Source organism: Lactuca saligna, chromosome 7 (assembly GCF_052625555.1).
Source record: "Lactuca saligna cultivar CGN05327 chromosome 7, ASM5262555v1, whole genome shotgun sequence".
In the NCBI taxonomy this organism is placed as follows: Eukaryota; Viridiplantae; Streptophyta; class Magnoliopsida; order Asterales; family Asteraceae; genus Lactuca; species Lactuca saligna.
Window position 1 is genome coordinate 61,210,996 of NC_136423.1, and position 10,725 is coordinate 61,221,720.

Here is a 10,725-nt window from a genome sequence, read left to right on the forward strand (position 1 = left end):
AATTGGTTCAACCGGAGTTTCCTCCTCGGGTTGAGCGCTAGCATTAGAGGTTCCTTTATCGCTCGACTCTTGAATCTCCTCAAGATCGATTTGCCTCCCACTGTCTGCTTGGTTTATGAGTTCTCGCTCTCGGAAAACCCCTCTCCTCGCAACAAATACAACATTGTCACTCGGTCTATAGAAGAGATACCCAAAGGATTTCTGCGGGTAGCCGATGAAAATACATCGCTCACTACGAGGTTCGAGCTTGTCGTGAGTCTCTCGTCTTACAAAAGCCTTGCAACCCCGAACCTTGATATGTGCCAACGAGGAAGCTTTCCCTGTCCACATCTCATGAGGAATTTTGGTAACCTTTTTTGTAGCGACTAAGTTAAGGATATGGGCGGCAGTCTCTAAGGCATACCCCCATAATTAAATAGGTAGTGAAGCATGACTCATCATGGAACGAACCATGTCCAACAAGGTTCAACTACGCCTCTCAGCCACACCATTCAACTGCGGTGTCCTAGGCGGTGTCAATTGCGAAACTATTCCGCATTCCTTGAGATAGTCATGGAATTCAAGACTTAGGTACTCTCCTCCTCAATCGGATCGAAGCATCTTGATTTTCCTGCCCAATTGATTCTCCACTTCTTGTTTAAACTCTTTGAACTTTTCAAAGGTTTCTGACTTGTGCTTGATTAAGTAAATATACCCATATCTACTATAATCATCGATGAAAGTCACATAGAAGCGGTTCACATCCCTTGTGGTGGATCTAAAGGGTCCACATACATCGGTATGTATGAGATCCAATAAACCCTCACCCCTTTCACAAGTTCCAGTGAAGGGTGACTTGGTCATCTTTCCAAGTAAACAAGACTCGCACACGTCATCGTCCCTAAGGTCAAATGACTCCAAAACTCCATCCTTTTGGAGTTGGGCTATGCGTTTCTTGTTGACATGTCCAAGACGACAATGCTACAAGCATGCTTTATCCAAACCATTGGAAGAATCCACACACAACACATCATTTCCTAAGTTGTCTACAACCATAACAGTTTGATAAATTCCATTATAAGGCAATGCTTCAAAATATAAGACACCATTTAGATAAGCATAAATTGAACCTTTCTCATTATCAAACGAATATCTAAATCCTTGTCTAAACAAACCATGAAATGAAATGATGTTTCTTGCCATATCTGGCGAATAGCAACAATTATCTAAATCTAAACCTAATCCATTACTAAGCGCTAAAGAATACACTCCAATCTTGGTGACAGACGACGATCTTCTGTTTCCCATGATTAGATTTATTCTTCCACGCTCCACATCTCTATTTCTTCTAAGTCCCTGCAAATCAGAACATATATGAAAACCACATCCTGTATCAAGAACCCAAGAAATATCACGTGATGAATCATTAGATTTAATTGTGTAAATACATGCGAAATACGGCTTGATCTTCCCATCTTTGATGGCTTACAGATATTCCGGGCAACTTCTCTTCCAGTGTCCTATTTTGTGGCAGTGGTGACATTCAGCCTCCTTAGGGTTTGAGTTGGGCTTAGCGGGGCCGACTTTCATTCCACTAGTAGAGGAACCATCTTGGGGCTTTCCCTTGTGGTGGCTCTTTGAAGGAGCCTTCCTCTTTTTGCCCTTCACTTGCCCAATGGCCAAAACAGGAGCAGCAGATGGAGTGGGAGTTGGTGCAATAGATTTATCCTTGAGGTTGCTCTCAACAGTCCTTGGAGTTTTCTTAGGGTGACCTCTTCTTTGTTCATGTGGTAGGTCATCCTAAATTAGTTGTAGCACGAGGGCAAGGAGTGGAGAATGATGTCGATAGCCAAGTCTTCCCCAAAGTTAACATTTAACTTGTGAAGACGATCAACATACCTTTGCATCTTTTGCAAATGCGAGGTTAGGGATTCTCAACTTCCCATCTTAGCGGTGATCATGTTGGTGATGATCTCGTAGCGCTCTTGCCTTGCGCTTTGGTGGTACCTCTCCAGCAAAACTTGGTGCATTTCATAGGGATACATGTCCTCATAGGACTTTTGGAGTTCAAGATTCATAGTGGCCAGCATAATGCAATGGACTTTCGTTGCATCACGCTCATGGGTCTCAAAGACGGCCATTTCTTCGAGGGTAGCGATTTCCGAATTGATCTTTTCAAGCTTCTCGTCGAGGACATATTCTTTCTCCTCGTAGCCGGCAATCATTCAAATGTATCTTATCCATTCGTTTAAATTCGATCCGTCAAATGTCACCTTTTGACATAGGCTCATTAGCGAGAATGAACCAGCAACAACGTTGTTTGCGTTTGTGTTAAACATCTGTAAATAGAAAGGAAAAAAGTTTGATTAGAATTGAATCCCCAATTAAACACCCAAAATGAGAAATTAGGGCTAGGATCCAACAACATTATTTACACATTAGAAAAGGGATGCCGTAATCCAATGTGCAAATAATTTGGAGGTAAGTGAATGACGATTCACTAATTCTTTACCATGAAAAACATAAGGCTTAGGTTATAAATGTATTGAGAATTCCTAGATTTCTTGAGATTCATTGAACTTTTCAATGGCATGTTTAAATCTCGATATGCCCCTCTTGTTTGTGACTGGGATGGCGAGGATCACAAAGCGGGTGTGAATAACCATACAAATATACATGGTGCCTCATTATTACAGTCACCTATTCGATGTGTCGGTTAACCACACACGCTCCATCGAACTATGAACAACAATGAGTCACCCTTTTCCACATTTGCTTAGAACCAATTAGTGTGCCGGTTAACCACACACGCTCCACTAACTTCTTAGCAAGGGTGCAAAGTGTAATTTCATGGGATTGCATCAATTCATTTTTTCCTAAAGTAACTAGGATTGGGAATTTTGTAAGAACGTTCAGTTACTTTATATAGTTTCATTATACTTATTAATGAAGAGAGGGTTGCCCTATCCTACCCGTTCGGCTAACGACCCTCTACAAATCAAGGAAGCGGTGGATAAGAGTGGATACCCATTAAACGGCCAATTTATAGGTCATAACCTTATGCCCCCCTTATAGATCGGATTCGTGAATGAGGCCTACTAACGGTAAGACTAGCATTTTAGTTATATATATATATATATATATATATATATATATATATATATATATATATATATATATATATATATTAATCTTGTAATAATATAATAGTATAGGGTGTATTTTAAACATTTTAAAAATACTAGGGTTTTAATCTCAATTTAAAATTTTCAAAATTTATAACTTTTAAATTAAAATTTTAAATATTAAAACTCTTGATTTAATAATTATCTAAATTAAACAATTAATTTTAATTACTAAATCATAAAGGATTATTATAAATTAAACAATTAATTTTATCCTAATCCCTTATATCCCTCTAAATTTCGAAAATTAGGGAGGGGATAATTCAAAATCTTTGATTACCATATTTAACAATTAAAAGATAATTACAAGATATGAGATTATCCAAATCCCTAAATTTTAGGGACTTATCTTGGGGAGGAGGCAAATCTCGAAAATCTAGGGTTTTCAAACCCTAGATCTCGAAATCTTGGGCAACAAGGAAAAGTGTTTGAAAACCCTTCAAAATTTCGAACACAAGGGTTCTAGAACCCTAAAATCGAAATCCTAGCCTCCTAGGGTTTATTGTCCATAAACCCTAAAGTGTCAAATTCATACAATTATATAATACTAATTGAAAACAATTCAACCAAATGCAACCCTAGATTTGGATCTATGTTTTCTCTATTAGATACACAACTTTATGAACACAATAAGAACCCTAGCCAGCAGTTATATATTTCGAAATTTATATAGAAGAGTAGATCACATACCTCTTGTTGTTATATTGAAATAACAACACTAATCTTCAATCTCTTAGTCTTGAAAGCAAGTACCACAAGTGTAGTGTAACGCCCGGGTTTTCAGGGCTAAGCATTTTTGTCAATGTAATAGTCTAGGTCAACTATTGTAACTCTTTTTGAAGTAATAAATATGAAATATTTGAGTATTATGTGAATTATGTGTGTTTATGTGTTTATTATTTAATTATAAATGTATAATTAATAAAGAATAAAAATGAGCGTCAAAATTAAAGTGTGAGATAATCCCGATATCTCTACATAAAGTTGTATAATATGTCTCAAGGTTTCCGTACATATAAAGAATGCCGAAATCCGAGCTATAACGAAGAAGTTATGGCCCGCCGAAGTTTTACGGCAAAACCGGCACGACACCGGGAGACGTAAATAGTGAATTTACGATAGAAGACTTTTTAGCCTTAGCAATCTAAACAAAAGTCGTAGAATATGTTAAACTAAGAACATCGATAAAAAGAACGCCCAAATCTGACTTCGTATGAAGAAGTTATGATTTTTCTAAGATTCGGCTTAGCAGTGCACGGCCTGAAACTCGAATTTTAGTTCAAGCGGTTTTGGGCTTACGCAACGTAAATGAGAGTTGAAGATCTCATTAATAGGAAATCAACGGTAAAAAGACAGACAAAAACAGAGTCCGTATGTAGAAGTTATTAATTTTACGCAGACGTTTAACAGTATAATCTCCTTGTACTGTTAAATTTAAGATCGGTCGAGAATTATCTGACGGTGTCAAAATGAAAGTTGTAGATCTTATTATTACCTACGCGTGGATATAAAGAACGTCAAAAACGGAGGTCGTATGTGAAAGTTACGGATTTTAGAAGTCGGAAGTGTGCTGTGCGAAAATGGATGATGTGGCACAATCTTGGTCATTGCTTTCTCCCCAAGGCTTGCCACCAGATTGTGACATGTGGCACCAAGTTCAGCCACATTTCACCCTATAAATACCACCTCTCCCACCCTCATTTTCTTCACACCTTTCCCATTCTTTCTTCTCTTTACTCTCTCTCTCTCTCTCTCTAGAACCTCTCTCTAGCCCCGAAATCCCCCGAAAAGCCTAGGGAACCTCCCTAGCACGAGGCGGAAGCCCCGGAGTGCTCGAAGGCTCTGAGAAGAAGAGCTTTTTGGCTCGGGAATGCTGCTCCAAGCAAAGCCCGGTTTTCTATAAAACCCGCTGTAAGTGAGCTACGCCTATGCTATTTTTAATATAACTTTTATTTAATTATAGTAACGTTATTAGGAACTTATAATAAATACTTGGGCTATTATTATGGGTTATATAAGTATTTTTTTGACGCTTATATAATAATAATAATAATAGCTAGACTATTAATTAGTCTCGACGAATAATAAACTAAACTCTAGTGGTAATAATACTAGGTTTCGTCGAAGAAAAAAATTCTTTTTAAGAAGCGAAGCGCTGTCTGAGTTCGGAATCACCACCTTTTCCGGTGAGTGCATAGTTACTTTCAGCTTACACATAGATATGAAGTATTTTATATAAATTACGTGCTATGTGTGCATATTATCTGAATACTTGCTATCTACGTTAGATGAACGTTGTTATACATGTTTTCAATGATTTAAACTGTATATGTATTTTATATCTATGAAAATGTTGGGGTAAAACATGGGTAGATGTAATAGGTGATGTGTGATAAAATGATGAGAGGCCTCGATGTTGTTGTTGTTGATCTAGTCATCTAGCGGAGTATAGATGACGACCACGGACTCTTCTAGACAGTCCAGTGGAACACTAGCAGGCTCGCAACCTGTAGGTGTTGTGAACGATGTGTTCACCGGTGTACTCCATCCCCCACATGGTTGCCTATTAGGACATTTATCGCTGAGGAATCCCCTTAGCAGTAGTGTCCGTCCCGATGATGATCCTTAGGCTAGGTCCCTTATGATACGTGTTTAGGGACGTAAAGTGAGGATAACGGGAACGGGTAATCGGGTTATTGTTGATTGATGAAATTAATAAACTTATTTATTGTGGGTTGAAAACCCTATGTGCTCACCAGGCTCCCAAGCCTGACCCACTCAGGTTTATGTATTACAGGTAGTGGCGCATGAGCATAGGTGTGATGTTTTGGACGAGGGATTACGGATATAGGCCTGTAGATATGAAATAATGTAGTAAGGCTTATATTGTACTGTTTATACTTTTGATCTGTACGAACATGACATCCCGAGTCTTTTAATGAAATACATTTCTATGGAAATGCTTTTGATAAATCTTTATCATATTATTGTTTTGGGACAAATTCCGCAACCCTTTTATTAAAAGATAACTCTGATTTTGAAATAAAGTATAAACAAAACCGGTCTTTTCTGGCCCTGATTTTGGGGATGTCACATGTAGTACCTCTAATGGCTCACAAACACCACAAGAAATTAGAGAGGCAAGAGAGAGAGAGAGAGAGAGAGAGGAGAGAGAGGGTAGAAATCGGCTCTAGGAACCCTAGGGAACAAGTGGCCGATTTCCTTAGGCTTAGGGGTCTTTATATAGGATATAGATTAGGGTTTCAGTCCTTATCCTTATCTAGTTGCTTGCCCACCAAGTAACCATAAGATAAGCCTTGAAAGCCTTATCCTTGGACGATTTCAAGGGCCTTATCCCCTTGAATTCATCCACCTCTCCCATATGGCATCCATTGCCCTAATTTGCAACTATCATATAATTACAATTCAGCCCCTGCAGTTTAATTAATTACATTTGATCACAAAATTAATTATTAATTAATTATTGACCAATATTAATTAAACAAATATGATTTCTACTATTAATATATTATTCCTATAATATATTAATAAATCATAATAACCTCTTTCTCTATTATTTCTCCAATCAAGTTGCTTTGGTGAAGGCAACCCAAAATGACCATGCACAACCGGGTCAAGTACTTACCAAATATGGTTACGGACTTAGACACTAATCCAACAGTCTTTCCTTAACAGCTTCAAATAATCCTTCATTCAAACAATTAAATGATTAGTTAATTAAATTATCAAAACAGTTAAAGTTAATTGAAAATAATATAACGATTACCTTGTGGCCATCTGAGAGGATTGTAATGTCATGACCATTCCCCCCTCCAATGTCTTCCATTAGGTTGTCCAAAATCCATTTCCATGTCCTTTTTCTCTCAACATTGAATACTGCCCAAGCTAAGGGATAGATGTTATTATTAGCATCTCTACCCACTGCTGATAGGAGCTCCCCTCTACAAACACCCTTAAGAAAGCAACCATCAACCCCAATTAAAGCTAACATAAAACCTATCAAACACCACAGTACATGTGAACCTGGATTAGCGCTTCTGATTTCACAATACATTTAAAGCTAACATAAAACCTATCAAACACCATAGTATTATCAGGTTATGGCTCCAAGAACACCTCAACATGTGAACCTGGATTAGCCCTTCTGATTTCAGCTACATAATCCCATAATTTGGCATAATGTTCTTTCAAACTTCCCTCAACTTCAGACAATGCTAACTTTTTTGCATTCCTACACTGCCCAACACTCAAATTAATGTTGTATCTCTTAGATATTAGGGCTTTCATTTTCCTCAAACTCAGTTTAGGACTCTCCAAAACATCATTCACAAATTGTTTCCCTATCCACTTATACGTTACAATTTACCCAAGTTTGAATGCCCTACAGCCTTTGTGCTCTGTTATAAGAGACTTAATCTGAAGAGTGTGTTCCTCTTTCATCCAGAAAGCATACAATCCAAAAGGGCATGTTGGATTCTTTCCTTTAGAACACCTAACTAGCAACCTAGTCTTGTCATTCTTTTCATACCACAGATCATAACCATTTGCTACAGCATAGCAACTAAGAGACTATTTAAGTTCAGCAGTATTAGAGTATTTCATACCTAATCAAGGCCTCATCTCATTCCATTCCTGAGTATGATCATGTCTTGGGTAGATAGGTCGTATTGCATTATGATCTTCTTCAACCAAGTCATCATTCTGTATTGGACAAAGTTTGTTGAGGAATTGATCATTGAAGTATCTTTTGAGAGATATAACTTCATCGTCCTCTACATGTTCAGCTTTCAGACCATCTTTTAAAAGGGAGTCAACATCATCAATAGAAACCAAATCTTCATCTTCAAGGTCTGCTTCTTCCTCCTGAATCCAATCAAACAAAGGTTCATGATGATGATCCACATACACATCCAATCTCTTCTTTTCATTGATATCTTCAAGAAACTCGTTAAAATCACAGTCATTCTAAATAGCATGAAATCCCTCCGATAACCTCACTTCATGTGGACAGTAATACACATCTCTGCTCCGTTAGTAAGCTTTTCAAGAAAGGTGATGAAATCAGGGAAGTTCATCTTGTTCACAACCGTGTATGGTACAGAGGCTTTTACTCCATTAAAATACATCAATGGGGTAGGTGTGAACACTCCATTATAGTGTACATCAATGATTGTATCTGCATCTTCTGCCATTGTTGATGGCGATTGTGAGTCAGGAAGTTTGAGAGATTATCGACTAAGTGAATGGAGGAATGACTGATTAAATGAGCCCTAATTATCGTTTCAATGTGGTGTAATTTAACAATATCCACGTAAGGTGACATGTGGATGCCACCTGGTTATTTCATTTCGAAAAAATAAAATAAAATTCGTATATGACCGATATACCGGGTATAGCCGGTCAAAATGATTTCATAATTACAAAAAATCGGGTATAAGGGTTTAATTTACAAAAAATAATAGTAATAATAATAATAAAGACTAAATTTAAAAATATAACTTACCCTATCTACTTATTTTCCCTAAAATTAATATCATTAGCTAAAAAAAATATGTATTCTTTGGACTTTGTAACATTTATAAGCATTGCAAAACTTGAGGCATATCTTTCGCTTTTTGATCGTAAAGGCCCAAAAGCCTGGCCTGACCCACTTGTTTACCGTTTGACGCCCGTGCCTTGTCTGGCCCATGATTGGTACAGGCATATTCGATTGTAGTTGAAACTTATGATGAAAAACATATATCAATAAATAAATAATTTATTTCAGTATTGTTTTGTTGATAGAAAACAGTTATAATTTTATAAATTTAATATTTCTAACATTCCATAGAAATGCCATGGTTTGTTCATTTCATACATAATTCCTTATATAACCACACAGAAAAAACATAAGACACGTTTTAGTTTTATTACAACTGATTATCGGTAATAATTTTAAAATACACATTTAAAACTAATTTAATTTAGATTATGAGATTGCTAAAATCAATAATAATATCACCTATTTATTCTTTCTTCACATAATGGAGATTATGAGATTGCTAAAATCAATAATAATATCACCTATTTATTCTTTCTTCACATAATTAGAAAGAGTTTTACTTCAAGTCTCTAGTTTTAATTACAATATCATTTTCTTCATTTGATCAAGTTAACAATTAGAGTAACTAGAAATCATCCCTAATTCCCTATGGTTTGGATAAATTGCATATTTCCATATGATACTTTTTGTTATTGTCTTCATTAGACATAAAATTTTGGTCTCTCTTGTCCAACAATTTTATTTTAGTAAAACGGTGTTTTACTGCACATCAACCCACCATGACGTTCACAATCACCCACCTCTCTCTTCCATTTGAAACAAATGTAATGGTAATTTTGCAAAAAGGAAACATGTCATACATATACAATTGTCAATAATTTAATTAGCATCATTATATTTTATTTGTCTATAACTATGAGTAAATATGTAGCTTAAATTTGTGAACACTAATAGCATAAATAAGATAAAATAATACTAAATAACCAAAACACAACAAAAATATTTTTAAGACAACCAGAAAAGAAGATATAACTCGTGCTCGTGCCTCCTAAGCGAAGAAAGTATTCCTATCTACAGACTTCGTAAAACAATATTCAGGCGCTTGTACAACTGAATCAGGCAAAACTGCTCCAACCTCCCAAGTCATCACGTGCGAAGAAATCCCTACATTTTAAAATCTTTCATAAATTAATTCATTTACACTTAACAATTCTAGTAAAAAAATTAATAACCATTAAAACCCTTAAATTTAATTATTACCACCAACAAAGTCCCAACGAACCGGTATCTTAGTGACCACATCTTCATAATACCAAATAAAGTCGACCTTTTCCCACATGTCACACAAGATTCCATCTGTCACCACCCTCCCCAAATATTGCGCCCCATCAAGAAAGTCAGGACGTGGTATCCCAACACCAAAATCCACCACCGAACATTGTGCGTCCTCACCAAATGTGTAGTAAAAAGACGTGCCGTTGCTCCACTCAATGTCGTATAGCACTACATCAAGTTGTTTTTGGAAAATGTTAACATTGCGACCTCTGGGCCAGTCATACCAAAGGTCGCTCAGTTGGAGGTGGGTTGAGGTTAGGTTCATATACAGAAGTGCGTGGAATTGTTCAGGCCATGGGGTGGGTGTGGGTGTGGGTGTGGTTAGCTTTCGGCTAAGTGTTACATGATTTGGAAGTTGGAGAAGGAAAAGGATGAGTAGTGAAGTGGCTTGGAAGGATTGCTTCATGTTTCTTTCTTTGTGGGTATGTTTTGTTTGGTACTAGTTGTGGTGGGTATATGAGATAAAGTTTTTATGGGTTAATTGAGCACCACACAATTCTTTAAGCTTTATCACTTCTTATCGAGCTTCCATGCTCTTCTTCATTATAGATAAAAGTAATAGCATCAATTTATCGTATTTGTTTTATTTAAATGAAATATTTAGTATAAATCAATAGATTATATTTTAACAAATTGTTCTATTTGAATTAGAAATCAACAATA

The 10,725-nt window shown here is 36.5% G+C and overlaps 1 protein-coding gene across 1 annotated transcript; it reads right to left on the reverse strand.

Annotated features, from left to right (window-relative positions):
* Window positions 1-9,683: 9,683 nt before the first annotated feature.
* On the reverse strand, window positions 9,684-10,513 carry LOC145006881 (uncharacterized protein At4g14100-like). The gene is made up of 2 exons (XM_078965906.1): window positions 9,988-10,513; window positions 9,684-9,891 (listed from the first exon to the last, which is right to left on the reverse strand). The coding sequence occupies exons 1-2, from the start codon at window positions 10,466-10,468 to the stop codon at window positions 9,776-9,778; spliced, it is 597 nt and encodes a 198-aa protein (XP_078822032.1). The 5' UTR covers window positions 10,469-10,513; the 3' UTR covers window positions 9,684-9,775.
* Between the last annotated feature and the right edge of the window lie 212 nt (window positions 10,514-10,725).

What these genes read in the sequence shown, in the direction of transcription:
- LOC145006881 (XM_078965906.1), bottom strand. Translation starts at nt 10,468, where the DNA reads ATGAAGCAATCCTTCCAAGCCACTTCACTACTCATCCTTTTCCTTCTC. An exon ending in TCGTTGGGACTTTGTTGGTG is followed by an intron (nt 9,892 to 9,987) that starts GTAATAATTAAA and finishes TTTAAAATGTAG; the next exon opens with GGATTTCTTCGCACGTGATG.